Source organism: Sinohyriopsis cumingii, chromosome 3, assembly GCF_028554795.1.
Source record: "Sinohyriopsis cumingii isolate HCF-2022 chromosome 3, ASM2855479v2, whole genome shotgun sequence".
Lineage (NCBI taxonomy): Eukaryota > Metazoa > Mollusca > Bivalvia > Unionida > Unionidae > Sinohyriopsis > Sinohyriopsis cumingii.
Window position 1 is genome coordinate 58,596,861 of NC_142963.1, and position 19,671 is coordinate 58,616,531.

Genomic DNA, 19,671 nt, shown 5'->3' on the forward strand with positions numbered 1-19,671 from the left:
CACTGATAATGTATAGTGGACAGAGTTCAACCATGTTGTGTTTTTTCTTCAAAATGAAGTGCCATCTCTTTTGCACAGCCAAATACTTAATTCACCAAATATAGAAATACTCTACAGACATCATCTGACTTAGGTAGGGTTCATTTTAGACTACACCACTAATGTTTCACAGGGTGCAGAAATTTCATGCACCAGATGTTGAAATATTTTTTTGGTATCATCTGACTTGATGTGACATCTGTTACTATATCTTTCCTAAAGACTTGCAGTTTGTATGTAGCACCTAAAGTTGCGATGAAAATGATCATATATGCAAGCAGAAATTAGCGTTAGCTAGTGACAAATGTCAATTTGTCTTCTGATGACCGAGCAAAAAATAAATCTTATGTGATTAAAAAATTACTTCTGATGAAAAAATGTTATTCGCTCAATTGCACTTGTGCACAGCTCATTTATTCAAATACTTGATTTATTATTCCATCAGTGACATAAGCACCTGGATGACAGAACTGGAACCATGTCAGTGTTACAAAAGCATTGTTGATGGGGAAGAAAGAAACCCAGAGTTTCTTAGACCAGCAGTCATAAGAAAATGAAGCAAGCAGTTGACTCGGATTGTCAGTATGTAGATAAATGGTTAGATCGCTTGGATTGCACGATTCAAAGATTTTCTGAGTGGTGCGTTTACAGTGTTTTGAAACAAGCACAAGTGCAGCTAGTATACTAGCAATGGTATTGCAGTTTCAAGAAGGAACTGTGAAGTTTTATGGAAATGGTAATAAATATAGGCATATCCAACCTGTTTTATTTTGTGTAACATGTTGATAATGCTAATATAATTCAGTGCCAGTTGAGATGGATGGATGAATAAATGTGGTTGGACATGAATTGGAATTTATTTCAGCTTGTACTGCTGACGGATGAACTGTCTTTCACAAAATTTAGAACTTAAATTGGAACGCGGGATACAAATGGTCTGAAAATATATCTAAGTGACAAGTATATCAATAATTCAGAATTTGCTAAAATGATTTAGCGCATCAGTGATCATACGAGTAATGCATTCATTATGATGGTTTTCCAGGTGAAGTGGATCATGATGCCTGACATTCTTTATAGTTTGTGACAATAACAGCAGTGTTGAAAAAGGATGTTGACATTGCTGTCTGTTTTCTTTTATAATTTATTTCATTTTAAATGGAGCTTAGAACAAATATCAAACACAATATTGAATAAAAGGTCTATCAAAATGAGGATTTGTCAGTATGGCAACCAAAATATGTAAACATGGAGACCTAAAATTTAAAATGTCCAATACAAGTTTTGATAGGTTGCCATACAGCAACCAAGTTATGAAAGATAGTTTTAGCACTGCTGTATTTTTTTTAGGAATGCTTACCTCAGATATTTTGTATTACATTTTAAACAGGCAGCTGAAAATAAATGCTTTATTACTTTTTATTTCTAGTAACTTTTAAAGGTCAAAGAAACAAACCTGGACAGATATCATTAATAATCGGACTTCAGTCATAAAGAAGAAAAACAATTTAGTTGCACATTTAACATTTTGTTCATGAGAGTGAAGAAAGCTGATTTATTTTCTTTAATGATTTCCAGATTACAGTTAAGGTATTTAGTATCGTTTCAAAGGCATGTGTTTGTTGGATTTACAACTATTTTCTAAGCCATTGCACCAAAAAATGTGAAAATGTGCATTATATATTTAGTATCCAGGCCATCCCTTTCATTTCTTCAATAAATCCCTCCTGTATTCAGGAATTTTTTTCCCTTTTCTGCAGACGTGGGGGGGTGGTGCCCCTCACACACACATTTTCAGTTCTAGTATAGACTGATTATTATTTATACAAGTAAAATAATTGCTTTTAAAAGATAGCATATAGGATTTTGCATGCTGTATTTCTTAACTTGCAAAGAAATGCAAGTTGTAACAGAAAGTTGAATTCTAGCCCTGCATTAGAGTTATCGAAAATATTCATTGGTGGTGGTTTCCATTACATTAACACTGCTCGGGTGGCCTAGTGGTGTGGGATGTCACTGTTTCAAACCTGGCCTGAGTCACACCAAAGACATAAAAATGGTACTAACAGCTCCTTCGCTAGGCACTCAGCATTCAGAGGTTAGTGTTAGGACTGGTCTGCCTGGTCTCAGGAAAATGTGACTGGGTTGGACATCATGCTCCATGTCTGTGGCATGATGCCCCAGTGCTTGACATTATAGCATTATGACTGAAAAATTGTTGTAAGCTACATACAAAATCCAAATCACACACACACACACACACACACACACTATTACATTAACAAAACTAGACTTTTTTTGCCCTCAGGCAGTTTGTATAATGCCAGAGTCAAGATGTCATGCAAATTGTTTTTGAGAGATTTTAATGATATTAGTGGTTGAAATGGACTAATCACCATTACTCAGACCTGAGAATATGCAAATTACTAGCATTCTTCTTTGAATGTTCATGGTGCATACATATTGATGTCGACAAAGGAAAAAAAGATGAGAGCCACATTTCTGGAGAAATTCAAAATGGCAAACACAACTGTACCAACATGATGAAAAAATACTTCACAAATGTGTATTATTTTTTAAAGTACTTTCTCATATTTTGTGGCTTCTAGAAACATGTTTGTATCATTTCTGTGGAATTCAAGGTTAACAAGAATATAATGTGACTAGTTATTTAATTTTTCTTTGCTTTTAGGATTAAATGACTAGCTTTCTGAAGATGGCATCTATTATCTGAAGAATGGATGTGACGTGTTGATTGTTCATTGCAAATGCATAAATGAAATCTCAGTCACGTAAATTTATTGAACTAAAGCTACTGCAGCAAATTATTTCAACAGGAAATTTGCACCAGTGGGTTAATGCTTTTCATGTTTTGTTCTGGCCAGCATTGGTGATGATCTAAAAATAGTCTTTGGAAAACCCCTACATATGTTATCAACTAGTCGAACTGCTACTTGCACTTTTAGCATCAGTTTTTGGAGAGGCTCAGTGCATAGCTCAATCCAGTGACCTTGTGGTTGTAGTCTCCAGGGGAATATTAATTGCTGCCTAATCTACTTAGCACACAGGTAGTGCTGTGTGTGATTGGTCTTGGATGGGATGTATGAACTGTATCAGTCAGTATACACCTGTGTTTTGCCATTGACCTACTGTCTGTACTCACTTATAAGACTTATAAAACTGAAATGAACAAAAATCCTGATCTACTATATCATGATGCACCTGCAGATCAAGGTCTGTGTTGTATGTTTTTCTGATTACTTCTAACAAACTGCACAAACCTTCCTCTAACAAACTGCACAGACCCAGATCTGCCAGTGCATGATGGAATGGCAGATTTAGGTCTTTGTAGTTTGCAGTTGGACTTGGCTTATAAGCAAGTATATATGGTAATGAAACAGGATATTCATCAGGATACAAAGGTCGCAATACAGTACATATCACAATACATACTTTGTGGTTATTTTTATATGAACTCTACTTAGTAATCAAAGTTAACTACTCCTTGTGCATTTACTCACTATTTAAGAAAAAAGTAAGCATATTTCATTGCTGAAACAAGCCATCTGCAGCAAAACTTGAAAATGAATAGTTGCTACATCATTAAATCTTGAATCTCTCTGCAAATCAAGTTAAAAAATGCATGATGTAAATTTTATACTAAAAAGGAGCTGTGGTAGCTCAGTTGGTTAAGCATCACTGGTCCTCCCTTGGAAATATTTTTCTTTGTGCCATGAAATTCGCCAATTTTAAATTTTGGAACCACTTTCCAGCCATAGGAGCCATTTTATGCCATGATGCTGGGACTTAAATATATGTGTAATATTATATTGGCCCTATTTTTAATCATTATATACATGACAATAAAACATTTTTTACAACATTTTTATTACATTTCAAAGCATAGTAATAATTATTAATAAATATAACCATACCATTATATATATATATATATATATATATATATATATATATATATATATATATATACACACACATGAAGTTCAGTGTATAGCATATGAAAAGCAAGAATGAATAAGAATGTTTCTTTTTAACTGATAATACAAAATACTGTGTCTTTATGAACAAGACTGCTCCAGTGGCCTAGTGGTTGGAGCATACACCTCGGATGTAGGAGGTCATGGGTTTGATACCCGGATGAGTCATACCAAAGTCTTACAAAAATGGTACTAACAGCTGCTTCACGTGGCGCTCAGTATTAAGAGGTTAGTGTTAGGACTGGTCGACCTGGTGTCTGGATAATATGACTGGGTGGAAGGTTATGCTACATGCCTGCGGCATGATGCCCCAGTGCTGGACATCACTATAAACTGCCACACTGCAGACATCATAGCGTATGACTGAAAAATTGTTAAAGCTACGTTAAAAATCCAAATCAAACACACTTTATGAACAATGTCACTGACACTTCTTCAATATCCATCTCATTTTTTCCCCAGACCATTTCTTTTATGCCTTCCTGAAATCAAAATTCTCAACACTGGCCCATCAGTAGAAATTCTCATTAAATTTTTCAGAGTAGATATACCCATAGAATTTTGTAAGTTTGTTTTTTAGACTGATTCTGGCGATTGAACCCCCTCTCACAGTCTGCAGTAGAAATAGAGGCAACAAACAACCTGGTAGCTGCCTCTGATGCATGTAGATATAAATTTTTGTTTCAGAGCTAGATTAGCCATATTCTTTGTGCTTGATACAGACTTGTTTTATAAAGTAAATTTTAATTTTTAATTGATATAAGCAACTCAGGCCCTTCACATTTGACGATTGGCATCCTTGTAGTGGCATCCTATGTTGCTCAGTTAAGTTCAGACATCAAAAATGTGTTATCTTAGTAAATAATCCCTAAAGCAATAAGCAGTCCCAAGTGTGTCTCACACTCACAGTTTGCAATAAACGTAAATTAACAACACATGCAAATGACACAGAATCTTTTACTGACATGTTCAGTAATAGACTATATCCCTCTGTCATTCCTTATTTCCTACTAATCACATTTAATTGCTTATCAAAACCGAATGACAGCTTGCAGTTAGCTGCAATCATGTTCCAATAACATCTTATTCATCATCTACCAACATGATCCACTGACTGCCTCAGATAGTGAAAACGGGTATTTAGTGGCCCGAGTCGCTTATATCAATGAAAAATTAAAAATTTACTTTATAAAAATTTGTCGCCCTCAACTTTCGCCAGTCAGTAAAAAATAGTGACAAATGCAAAGCCTAGCGGTACCTACCTTGGTCTGTCTGGGTTGGCTGCATTGTGTGTCCTTGGCGAAAGGCTCTTGGCTCCAATTTCCTTGACATAATATAGCCAAGAGTCTGTAAAAAATACCATTAAAACAAACAAACAAAAAACAACTGCATTGTAGCATTTAATTCTTATTTTTTATATATCACAATATGGTTAGCATTGAACCTGGGATGCTAAGGGCTGGGGACATTGTGTTCCCTCTTCTCCAAATTAGAGTACAAAATTTTCAAGGGACTAAAGAAGACAGTAGATAGTACTTAATGCACTATCAGTGCTAAAAACCACAGTTACTTGACTCGAAAATTATATCAGATTATCCTCATAACCCGTTCTGACATAAGACCATATCAATCTTACTACAAAAGATGCAAGGTAAGTAACTTTAAAAAACTTTGTTCCACACTTGACCCTTGATGCCAGGACAAAGTTGCACACCTATGAAATGAGCACTATTTTACATAGAGATACGGTGTTTGTGACTGTGATACATTCCTTCATTAATCTGAAGGTGGTAGATGCGAAAGTAAGTTCCTACTTGCCATTAATTCTATTAAACTTTAGGAATCCTGTTCCATAGAAGAATTATCTCAAGTCCACACAAATCAAATACATATTACACTTATTTTCAAAATCTCCCGACCATGTGACTGGCATACACTTTAATGGTGAAATATGATTGGCTCAAAGGGTAATACTTAAATGTCACCCGTGCCTCTGGTTCATGATCTTACCGTTTGAGCCAATCATATTATGTTCCACAGGAGTGTAACTTTGTTGCGGCAGACAAAATTTGCGCAATTCATTTGTTTTGTACCCCGTAATTTTAGTTTGGTGCAGCTCAGAAATTCAGTAATGGCTTTATTAATAGAAAAATATCTCAGGAGTAAAACTCGACATAGATTATTTTTGTGTGCCTTCAAAGATGGAAATCGAAGGTCAAGTGTGGAACAGAGCTTTTGGAAGTTACTTACCGTGTCTCATGATAGATATGATAGACAAGGTCCTATGTCAGAATGGGTCATGGAGGTAATTTTGTCATTCGGTATGATTCGGTCGAGCACCAGTGCTAAAAAATGAGATAAATGTAACTTTAATTTGCACTGTACAAATATCTTTTCCTGGGACACTTATATTTTGTAATAAACACTTTTATCAAGTTCATGTACCTCATGAAAACATGAACATGTTTGAGAATGTCTGGTTCACATGAAAATTGTCCCTCTACTATTGATTTTTCATTTCAGGATTTTCTTGTCATTTAACTTTAGTGTGGCAGTATTTATGATGATAATTCCCACCCAAGTTTTATTTTCAGATTATCAATAATCTTTACTGATCAGTTCTTAATATTTAATAAATTATACATATTTAAAGGAAAATAAATTCTTTGTCAGTTTCTTTAAGTGTGTTAAAGATGAGCTTTTGTCTACAGTGCTTTCATTGGTGGGTATTGTTCATTTTGATTGAAACACCTCAGTTCAGTAGATGCAGTGTTGCACATGCTCAGCAGTTGGTACTTGACAAAGAAGGCTGAAGGAAATATGGTAGCTCTACACCCTGAGATGTGATCTGTTTTATTTCTGTGTGCTGCCCTGTTTAATTATGGGGTGTTTGATGGGTACAGTCATCATTTATTATATTTGTACGTGCAAGTATGAGAAACACAATCAAAAAAAGGAAGTACTCTTCTCCATAAAGAATAAAAACAGTTCCAAAAATCCCTGATGCCAAAAACCATATCTAATAGAGAGGACACTATTCTCTATTCTGATGCCCAGCCTTTAGATGAGGTATATATGGAAATGGATGAACTAGACAGTAAGTATCCTTGTTCTGGTTAGAAAACAGTGGCCATGTTATTCAAATCAATAAAATGTAATAAATTTCAATTATAAATATCTAATTTGTGTTTTTCTTTCTTTTTCCATTTTTTTAAATTACAGATGTGACCTTTCTTTGAGCTGAAGGTCATTTTCTACCTGCATTTAGCATTGTGTCATTGACTACATTTTGTCTTCATGTATGATGAAAAATGTAGGGCAAGTTGGTAGTGGCAAGGACCAGTAGTTTACATGTTATTGGTCCTGTGGGCCTGCAGGATTTTTGGGAAAGTTTCACATACTGTTGCTAGTTCCAAAAATAAACATTGGAAAACACCTACCATTTAGACTTGCTTATAGGAAGAGTCCATCTGATGACTGCACACCCAGATCTGCTGTCGCATTATGTGCCAGCAGATCTGGGTCTTAGCAGTGTGCTAGGAGTAATCGGTAGTTCAAGCCACAAATACCCAGATCTGCACATTACGCTATGGCAGATCAGGATCTTCATTGTTTACAGTTCAGCTTGACTTATAAGCAAGTATACATGGTATCTCACGGTCAGAAAGTTCAGTTGGTGTTCATTACTCTGTGTTTTTGTAGAACTTGTTTATAAAAATAACAAGATTTTATTTGAAATTTCTTGGGCATGTTGCCAGGGATTTTTTAAATAGATTGTATAAAGAGATCCAAACATAACATGTGAATATACTGATGTTGTTACATATCATGCTTTTGTAATCTGTGCAAGAGAGCCACCTTGAGACTGGTTTAAACTAATAGAGTTCCTATATCTGTTTTAATGAACATTACTTTGATATGTTAGATGACCAGATATATATCAAGTCTTACAAAGGCTTTGTTCCAAATGTCTTGTCAGTTGTGTCAGTAATTATTGTTGAAACTATTACCAGGGAAACCCAGCAAGGTTGGGAGCACAAACTTTTGTCATTATATGGGTGGTTACCAGATGAAGATGGTCTGAACTATGTAATAATTACTCAGTTGGGACCAAAATATGTTGCTATTCACCAGAGGATTCAAGGTTATAATGAGGAAGTTCAGGGCAGTTTCACAGTATTTGCTGTTTCTGCTTGGTACACATATTGAACATCTGAACATCATAAATTATATATGCTGTCTGCATGTGGACAGAGCTGAATGTGAGCTCTAAAAATAGCTCATGGAAAAACCCCACACAAACTGTCAAGCGGTGCAACTAGTGTCGCAAGGATATATGGTATTGTCTGGAGAAGATCAAATTTTCAAAAGATATTAATGATTGAAGAAGTTTAAAAAAATATAACATTAATTTTATTTTAAAAAACACAAAGGCAGTTCTTGATTTTACATGACAATAACATTTTATCTTTTGCCTCAAAGATTTTTAAATTTGAATTGTTCTAAATGTCACATGCTTGCCATTTGCATTCACTGTTGTACTTGTATTTCATTCACTCTATATATGCATCTTTGATTGCATTGTTTTTCCATTTTAATTGCATAGTTCATATATTCTTTACTCTTGATTTCATTCCTGTTATCTTACTAAATTATTTTTAATTTTATTTGGCGCACTTGATCATTTTTGTTTGGAAAGGCAAACCATTTGTTCTCAGCCTTGGTTGTGTTACAGTTCATTGGCTTGAATGGGTGTTGGATGATTAGAAGTTAATTACACTGTACTATTTAAGTGTCTAATGAAGTCTAGGTTTCAGGATTTAAAAGTGCAATTTACTGCAAAATTTCCAAGGCCTCTTGATATGATGTTGCAAGTGTGTAGAAAATCCACTGTGTTGGAATCTGATGATTTTGTTGACAAATTGCCATCTTTTGTTGAAGAAAGGTAGGTTATGATCAGTAGGTGAAGAAGTTCTATAACATGCACACAGCATTCCTCAAGTTCATCAGGACTTGAGTAATCTTAGAAGAGTGTGATAGGTCACTTTTTTGCTGATCTGGATTTCTTTTGAATTTAGTGTTGGTGGTGCACTGAGAAACGGTCCCTGGTTCCAGTTCACCATGGCCATCTTGAAAATCTTATTATCATTACAGACCCAGATCTGCAGATACATTATGTGCTGTCATGTCTGGGTTTGGGCGGTTGGACTAGACTTGTAGCCAAGTATATATGGTACTCCTAATGGTTATGTCTGCATGTGCCACTTCACCAGAAGACTTCATATGGTGTCTAGTTGGTCTTGAATGAAAATTGTGCTATCTGACATCACTCATAGCTGCTACAGTGACCTTCTTCAAAATCTATTTTGGGACATATCAAGATTGGCTTTTCAGTATCCATCAGAATTTTGCCCTAATGAAAATATTGCCAATCTGACAGTCAGCATGTCAGCTATCTTAAAAATCTTGTTAGAGACACTCCTAAATGGAAAATCATTTTTTATATGGGCATTCTCACTGTCTGAATTGACAATCATATCAACATAGGGTTTACACCAAAAGACTTCAGATGATACCTAGCTGGTCCTAAATGCAAATGATGCGAATCATTTGCTAATTATGGTTTCAGTGACTGCATCTGAAATTTATTATTTTTATTATTATTGTTATTATTGGCATAGGATTTTCACCAAAATTCTTCCAGTGATGTCAAGTTTGTCCTACATGAAAAGAGTGCCAATCTAACAGTCACTCAATCTCTGGTTTGTAGATTTGACAATCTTATTACTCAAGAATATCAGAGATAGTTTTAACACTTGGCCAAAGAAAGAAATGGTCCTATTTTGAATTTCTGGTAATTTTTTATGTACAGTTAAACATCCATTCCTTTGAGGGACTCCTGTTGTTTTTTAAGCATGACACCAGAAACACACACATTATTCTTATGATATTACTGCTGTATCACATATGTATCTGCTTACAGGAAGATGCCTCAGAATGTGGAGAAGTTTTACATTTTTTATGAATGTGTTGTCGAAATGAGCTGCCTAGATTTTAATTTTTTTTACTAATTATTACTCCTGATAAGCATGCTCATAGGTTAGTATCATTATATTTAACCAGGATTGTGCTGATATGCAATTAAGTCCAGCACACATGTACATATTCTTTTGTACTTGAGTATGTATATGTGTGCACAGTAGCTCACATTGCACTATAATTTCACATTCCATTTTCTGTCATCTTTCAGTGTGATGTTGAGAGGGTGATGTAAATGGACCACTTGGGGCCACAAGTGGGAGACCAAGAGGCCCCAGAGGGAGGAGACATGTATGCAAGCAGCTCAGCTGTTGATCCTTCATGCTATGTTAGAGAGTTTGACCTTAAATGCCAGGAGGACTTGCATACCAGAAACCAGCAGGATATTGGTTTACCCTTGCAGGTTGAACCCCCAATATCATTTACTGATGGTGGGTCAGCTGTGCAGGAAGGATCAATAGACAACCAGGACGCAACTGACAGAAGACAACCCATAAATAAAGAGGCGGTATCTGCAGTTTGTTCTTCATTTTCATCAAATGAAGGGAAGAAGCTGAGAGAAAAACTAAAGGCAGTAGCAAAGAAACATAAAAAAAGTTCAGAAGAAGGTCAAGCTCTGCATGGGGTCAGAGGTTACATGAACTCACCTGCTCCATCTTGTGGGGACAAAAAGGCAGATAATCAAAACTTGGAAGAACAGGTACATTCATTTCACACTGAAAGAAAACTATATGACTATGTCCTTTACCTACCATCCGGTCCATCCAGTCTTCCATCAGCATATCTGTCCATCCATCTATTGCAATTACCTGATAGGAAAGCTATCTGTAAAACTATTTATAACCAAACCACATAGAATGTGTTCCAAGACCTGTTTAGGATGTGGTGACAGTAATCTTATTTTCAAGGTTACGGGGGAATACTTTGTGTTTAAATAAAGAACATTCAGCTTGGTTTGACTGAAATGTACCAAATTTGTTGCATAAATGCTTAGATGGGTTCCATGAGCTGTTTGGGTTTCAGTAACAATAACAGTGTTCAGGGTCATAGAGTATCTGGTTTTGGCGGCATGTGTGTGCAATACTTTGTGTTTAAATGAAATACATCAACCTTGGAAACAAGATATCTCCTATATGGCTTCATTGATCTAGACTAAATTTGATATGCAAATAAATGCCTTTGGTGGTTCCATAACATTTTTGGGTTTCAATATCAATAACAAAATGTCCAGGGTCATAGAGTTTCTGTTTTGGGTGGCATGTGAGTGCTAACACTGATCTTGCAAGTAAAATATTTAAAAGAAACTGCCAAATCACACCAGTTATTATTGAAAGATTTTGTAGCTAGTGACCCAGTTTTCAAGGTCTTAGGGCTACATTGTGTTTAGTGAGGGACATAAAGCTTGTAAGCAATAGGTTTTGAACATGGTTGAATCAAACTGGAGCCCATCAAAGACCTGATTATTTTTTGTGACATAAAAATGCTTACATGATGGTATATTATATGGGGTGGGGTTGGTAGGCATGATGAGTGTATGAGGGAGGCCTGCTTAGTATGCAAGCAAGATCTCTTGCTAGTATATAAACCAAGCCTGATGAAAGTTGTGCAGTTCTTCATTTTCACATTTTAAGACTTTTCCTTTTGATTGGAACCATATAGGCATTATTGTGCTCAGGTTCCAGGACCCCACTGGATTCAATGACCATGAACCAGTTTTAGACTTTTTATTGACATTGACTTTCTTCTTTGTGGTCTTGCTTATTTTACCAATGTCTTAGTAAAGTTGTCTTATTAAAAACTTTATTTAAAGTAAGTACATGCACGAAGGAGATTGGATTGCCCACTCAATATGATGGACTTCAACATGGGGCAGGGGACTAAGTGCCCACCATGTCTGGTGTACGTTCACCATGCCTAGTGGACATCCACTTAATATAGTTGAACTCCACAAATTTTATTGCAGCAGTAATGGGTTTTGTGGCACCCATCACTGATTTTATTGCATTTGCCCATCACACAAAGCAGAGTTGGAGGAACTCCTAATGCTTTAAATTCGATCATGGAAGGTGTCAATTTAATACCTTTACCTATACAAACTATACAGTAGTAACAATTATATTTATCAGTGGCCAAGCTAGGGGTATGTAATGACAAATGTGCATAACAGAGACAGAAAAAATGCCTGTTTTTAAATTTCATAGATATTTTCCCATCCCCGTTCATGTCTGAGCATAAATTTCCTAGCTACAAAGTGCATCCATGTAGATTCACTACATGACCTATTAGCATATACATGTGCAGACATTTACATACTGATCTGCATCAGGTAGTTGCTTCAATACTCTTTCTCAAAAAATGATAATTCATAAAAGTGCTGGTTATTAATTTGTCATAGTTTCTATTTAATTTCCATATTATTTCCAAAGCCCTTAATGAGCATTTATTGAAAGCAGCTTACAAATTAAAAATACCCCCCCACCTCCCAATCTTATCACAAACGTACAAGAGGTTCATGTGTGGTTTTAATCATTTATTGCATTTGTTCTTTAGGTACAGCTTGAAAAAAGCTCCATTGTTACATCTGGGGGCTTGTACTATGTAACAAGACTAAAGGTTTCTATGGGTACTTGGGTACCCACCTGTTCAAAATTACCCGGGTAATACAATTAGCTATATGATACCCATTTAGTTCATGTATAAAAAAAATAAAACACATCTCCCTTAACCTTTTTCGGAGTTCAGATCAAAGATTATATCGGGTGACATCAGGAGCGAGCGAGACACAATATAATGAGTACAGTTCAAGGCTTGTGTCATGTGACATTGATCCATCATAGACCACCATCTACTGATCTTCATATTGTCTATGTGTGTGACCAATTGGCTTTTTGTACTTAAACAGTTTCTTTATTTTCTGTTGATAGTAACTGTAACTAACATGTTTCAAAGAAAACAGACACGTTTCTTGAATTTATGTAGTGGACCAGTCTATATTGAGAAAAAAACATGGAGCCCAATATTTTCAAGTAGAATGGGTTTTATCAGTGTGACTTGTGGAAAGAGGAATTCTACAGGATACAATAGAGCATTCAGAATTTATCAGCTTGATTTTTTACGACCTTTGAGCTAAAGTTAAACTTGTGATGTAGACTATTTTAAGTGAATGTTGCGCATAAATAAAATATCATTTTGTTTTGTGTCTGTATTATTGTGCTAATCCACATGGATTTAGCCAGTTTGGTCATAATTTACATAAATAAATGAGCCATTATTGCTGCAGTAATCAAAACTAACACACCGTCAATGTTTACCCTAGAATCATTGCGAAAGGTTCACAATAAACAGGAAATAATTTCAACATTTGTATCTACTAACAGTTCAGATTAGACAAAGGAGTTGTGATCGGGATACTTGGTTAAAGCCATTAAAAAGCCACTTATTAATATCAGTTTAATGGATATAATAGGTTGGGGGGGGGGCTGTAATTCGGAACAAAAATATTTTATCAATAACATCAGTAGCTTGCCCATAGCTATTGTTTAGCTTTCTTTTTCATGCCAAAATAAATGCACCGTATAGTGAAGCGTCGTCAGTGTGATGTAATCCTCATGCAACTCGCCTTATCCTTGGTATGTTTTTTTACAAAACAAGCACAGATACCAGTAGTTCATCTTTTTCAAGGATGTTGATGTGATCAGACATGTGCCAAACACCAGAGAAAAATTTGTCTGTAGCATTGCTTTTTAACCACATTTGTGGCCTGGCCTCTACAATGATTTACTTCTGATGGTGTTAAATTATCCATTTGATTTTTCCAAATCTTTATCTGATAACCTTTCCCTCTGGTTTTGGTTCATACTTGGACTTGGCCTTACTTTGTGTTCACCTGCAGGGATCAAGTACACTTACTATGAAAATCATTTTATATACCCATCGGTCATTTATGCAAGGAATAATGACAACTTGCTCACCAGATGCTATGTGTTCTTCAGTCTAGATTGACACCTAAGGAACTACGTTGTATACGGTATCTGTACTTGATATTTGATTCGACACAGTTAATTTTTTCACATCTTAAAAAAAAATGTTTGTATACTTTATTCAATAAAAGTTGTATAAAACACTGGGAAGTCTCTTTCTTACAAAGAAAAAAAACTGGTAAATGCTACAGTTTATATCTGTAGAGAATACAGGTGTGTACTCCGTATGCAGTACTGTAAACAAGGTGAGTTATACGCGATATCATACATATTTTAATTTATTTACTATATTAAGGAATAATGTCAACACAGTGTGTGGGGAGGTGTGGCTACAAGAAGTCTTCATATGACACTCATCCAGACTATTAAATGTTCCAAACGCGCAAGAAACAAATTGTTGTACTTTTTGTAAATCATGATTTGCAGAAAGCTGGAATCTTGCATACTCAGGCTGCACTTATCAGAGAAAGAAAAAACGTCATTATATTTCTTCATCAGAATTTTCCAGCTTCTCTGTTACTAACAACATGGAGTCTTCTGACCAGAATACTCCTCCCAGCACATTGCTACCTCCCACTGTTAAGGAGATGAGCAACAATGTAGCATCATATTGCTGCCTCCCATGGGAAGGATATGCACCACTCACCTCTTAGTGTGTTGCTGCCTCCTATTGTGGAGGATATGCACCATTCATCTCATGGCATATCATGGCATGTTGCTGCCTCCCTTGGAGGAGGAGTTGCACCACTCTTTACAAAGCATGTCACTGACTCCCATCGGGGAGGAGATGGAACACCACAACCATTTTCAGAGGAAGTGTGTTGTACCCTACCACTGGGAGGGATCAGCACCTCACCATCCTTATTGATGCAGCAGTTGATGATCTTGTATTCTCTGTTCACCACACTAATGCCTCACAGTATGGGGATATGGTTCAGACCGAGTTCCCACCTCTCCACCCAATACCACCTCATTATGAACATATGGAGTCTAATCAGTGGGCTCAGACTAGGCATGGGGATATGATCAGTATGCCCCCCCCCCACATTATCCCAAAGGGTTGAAGGGCCTGCTACCTCAGGGGCCTTGGTCATGTATATCCCCTTGGACTTTTGGATCATGCCTTCTTTTCAGAGACAGTTCTGCAGCTCGTGCCCTGCTATCTCCTCATCACTGGGTGAAAACCATTTGGAAGGCTAGAGGTGTCACTTCTTCCAGGACTTAAAGACGTTCTCATCTCTCTCCAGCTCATGCCAATCCTTCAGCCCCTAGTCACCATATTACAGTATGGGACTTGGCACAGTGTTCCTATATCCTCTTCACCTCCTAGGGACTTGGTGATAAATACACACTCTCCTCAATGATGCTGTCTCCATTCTGGTAGACTCTAATGAATTTGACATGGAGGAAGCACAAGTGACACCTGCACTTATGCCCACTCCTTCATCTCTGTTAGATGTGGAAGAGATGCAATGGTCTTTTGACAAGGCAATAATTGAAGTCTGTTGCCTCTTACCCTCTGACAGTCCAGAAAGATCCTTTCTGGTCTGGAAAAAATCTCATCCTCCTTCCTCATTGTTCTAACAATGAGGTAATTGCTGAGGTTTTTGACAGACCAAAATATTAATCAACAATGCCAAGGGTGACCATTTCACACTCAACATTGCGACCCTTGATTTCCTCTGACATTTATTAGGTACATTCCTCAAAGTGGCCCACAAAACCTAACCAACTTGATGCCAGTTCGCCAAGGTGGGTATTTGAAGTGGAGCTTAGGCAAGCCTTTCTGTAAAAGACTTTTAATCTATGGAACAAAAAGTTGGACTGCTTGTCATCATAGCTTCATATGCCAACCTCTTCTCACCTGCTTCTTTTATTATCCTTGAACCCACCCATCAACATGTGCTGGAGGCCGTGGCTATGATATTTCAGCATGCACTTTCTGTTTCTATGGCTTTGTTGGCAGAACTTCTTCACATCCACTGTGATGTTGCTTCGGACTCCTCAAAGATACTCCTCAATCACAGTAATGACATTCTTAGGGATTCTCTGCTTGTATCTGAGAATCTATTGGGAGGACCCAATCCTGCCATGGCATTTAAAAATTTGTTTAATCATCAACATAGATCCTTCATATCCACTCCTGGCCCATCATAATCTGCCAGGAAGCATGTTAATGTGAATCACCCTCAATTGCCCTTTGCCAAGTTCTTCAAGCAGAGACAGACCCTGTCTAATATGCAACCTCAGAATGGAACTCCTTGTCATCCATCTGGCTCCCAAAAACCAAAAGACATGTGCCCGACGAAGCTAGAAAGGAAGGAGGCTGTTTTCACAGCCCCCTTATTTTCCCAAAGGAGGGGGTGGGGAATGGCCCTATGGACTTAAGCCCTCTGCTGCACATCCCTTTCCGATGCAACTGAGCTTGCCTAGGCTTCTTTTCCAAATCCTGGTCAAGCATCACGGATGATGGTTGGGTCCTTTCAATAGCAGTTATGGGGTACTGACTCCAGATTCAGGAATTTCTGCCTCTATCCATGACCCCCATCTTTCTTCACCAATCTAGTCTGGTGAAACTGAGGAAGTGCACAACCTTTTACAGAAAGGATCAGCCAAGAGCATTTGTTTATGTTATTTCTCAGTTTCACTGCATATTGTTTGTTGAGTGTGTCTTTTGTTTAGTGGCCTTCTTGATAAATTTCTTGCGTGGGTATTGGCCTCCCACAAAATTTCCAAGTTTATTATGTCAGTATTGTAGGCGTATTTACTTCCTATTCTTTTATCAACAAGCTCTCTAATATCAGCACATGGTCTTTCATGGGGAGTCATCTCCATTTTAAACTTATTCATCCTACTTTAGTTACAAATTCTTAGGTTACAGCATTTTTTGACAATTAGCACATACAGCAAATTCATCTACTATGAAGTACAAACCATTCAGTTTTTAGAGGGGTGGTGGCTTTTATTTCAGTCTGAGAAAGTTCATTTCTTTTATCTCAAGATAATTATCATTTTTTCTAGATAATATAATGAACAAAGTATAGTTTGATTTTGCTATAAATCAGAATGAGATATTATCCTAGCTGTTGACATGGAAGTTTTATTAAAAACTGTCAGGTCCCTGTCTCAGAACATTAAATTGTTGGTCCCGAAATATAACTGCTGAATACAAGGGTATTAGAATAGTATGTTCATAAATAACTGGTGCACAATTTTGTTGTTGTTGTGCCCAGCTTTACAAGTTGTATGCTTCTTATTCTTATATGAGGCCTCACCGGTGGTTAATCAAGGTAATTATTATTGTGTGAATTCAGTGCTGTGTATTGCAGACTGTCACTCCAAGGTCACTCTCAGCCTGGGACATTCACCCTGTAATATGTGGCTTTTAGGGGTATAACAACAAAATTTGCTTTTCAAGTGGGCTGTAACAACCATGATTTGTAGAAATTTATGTGCAGATAACATTAATCTATTAATCCACATTATGCCCTTACTTTTAGTATGATAAAAAGAATGTTTATGCCCTTATTCCTTTCATAGTAGGCAGGTAGGTGGGTAGTTAACCAATGTCAGCATAATAATGGCCAATTATTGCCCATTAAAAGTGCAGATTTCAGATCTAAAAATGATAAAAGTTCAAATGTAAATATCATATATGTAAATATGGTAATGTTTACAATGGCATCATGGCTTTACGCAATATGAAAAAATGTGTTTTTCTTTGCAAACCATAGCACTTTTTCAACAACTTTAATAGATCACATTAAATATATATAATGTTTTAAAAACAAAAATCACTTGCCTACTGTAATGTTATAACCTGTGTAGTAGGAAACACATTTTTCTCTGGCCATATTGAAAGTAGAGGTGAGCCATGTAACTGTTGATTACCTGGTACACTGTTATGTACTTAGCTTGTGATTCCTCGCAAACTCATGCAAGAGATACTCTAATTAAAAAATACAAAATGTGGCCAAAAAGTGCAAAAATGAAATGAAGACTTCTTGTAACAAATCAAGAATTTCTTTCTTTATTGTATACACTGGTTTGGAAAGTTTTATATATATCAAACAGAAATTTCCGTAAAGCTTCCTCTAGAAATCCTACATATTTGTTGTTACAGGTTTAATGACATTTTTCAGCACATGATAGGCTATACAAGGTGGCCATTGTATTTAGTAGAGGAAGAACCTGGGAAAACCCCAGGAAGAATCACTGACCCTCTGGATGTTACTGGTAAGCTTTCTCACAGATCCATGTTGACGATGCTCAAGACTCAGACCCATGAAGACAGAGGAAATGTCAGTAATCTGTAAAGGTTAGTGCCTTAGATCATTCTCTTCACCCAGGGCCTCATTCTTTTATGGTGTCAAGTTGCTGATATTGTTTAATAATATCTGGTCATATTGTTTTGTTTCTTTTTCTGGATTAATGCCATTTTTTTCAGTGCATGATAGGCTGTGCATGGCAGCAAGTAGATTTGGTGGAGGAAGAACCTTGGAAAACCCAGGGAAGAACCACCAACCCATTGGAAGCTATTGGCAAACTTTCTCAGATATGGTATCCATGATGGCTGAGTTGAGAGTCAAACCCAAGCAGAGAGATAATATGTGCGAGTGATCTATAAAGTCAATTACCTTGTATTGCACAGCCACCTGGGGCCCCTGGTCATATTGGCTGATCAAAGCAAACTTAAAATGCATACTTAGTAAATTATGTATCAGTCTTGATATTAAAACCAACCACTTTTGTTACACATGTGCTACCTACAAAGAAAGAAAGACCTGTTGTTAAACACATCATTTTAAATTAAGTCTCAACTACTTTCAAGTTTCAATACTCACTGGCCATATCAAAGTTAAAATGCATACTTAGAGAATCACTTATCAGTGTTGATATTGAAACCAACCACTGTTGTTGCACTGTGCTACAAACAAAGAAAAAAGAACCTCTTGCTAAGCACATCATCTTAAGTCTTAACTGTTAAGTCTTAACTACTTCCAAGTTTCAAATTTAATGGTCTGTTTTTTATAATCCAGTAATGGACAGTAGTAATTTGGAATCAAATTGGCTAAGAACTGTGCAGACCCAGATCTGGTGTCCCATAATGCATCAGCAGATTTGGATCTGTGTAGTTTGCAGAGAGTCATCATTAGATAAAACAACATAGATGCAACAGTCCATCAGGGTCTGTGTTGTTTGCAGTTGGATTCTACTTAGAAGTGATCATGTATGGTAACCCATAATTAACAAATAACATTTAAGTTGCATTGTTGAAACAATTTGATATTTAATATCCCATGAAGTCTAATTTCATCCGACTTCTGCATTCAAACTACTGCTCATAAGACAGTAAAATTTGTTTGCAATTGACAAATTAGGTACAGCTGTTTCATAATTATTTTAACTGAATGCTTTGTAATGTTAACCAGAAAACCTTATCAAGGGATTAATTATGTCAGTTTGTATTTACCATCTGTACTCGCTTATAAGACGAGTCCAACTGCAAACTGCACAGACCCCAGAAATGTCATCCCATATTGCGCTGGCAGATCTGGTTCTGTTCAGTTTGTTAGGAGTAATCAGTAGAACAAACAACATAGACCCTGATCTGC

At 36.5% G+C, this 19,671-nt stretch overlaps 1 protein-coding gene across 1 annotated transcript in view; it reads left to right on the top strand.

Annotated features, from left to right (window-relative positions):
• LOC149802926 (uncharacterized) overlaps positions 1 to 19,671 on the top strand; it is a 126,623-nt gene that overhangs the window by 12,319 nt on the left and 94,633 nt on the right. Inside the window, exon 2 of the mRNA XM_089952416.1 lies at positions 10,288 to 10,776. Within this exon, the coding sequence (XP_089808542.1) occupies positions 10,312 to 10,776 (465 nt within the window). The 5' untranslated portion in view covers positions 10,288 to 10,311. The remainder of the gene's footprint in view (positions 1 to 10,287; positions 10,777 to 19,671) is intronic.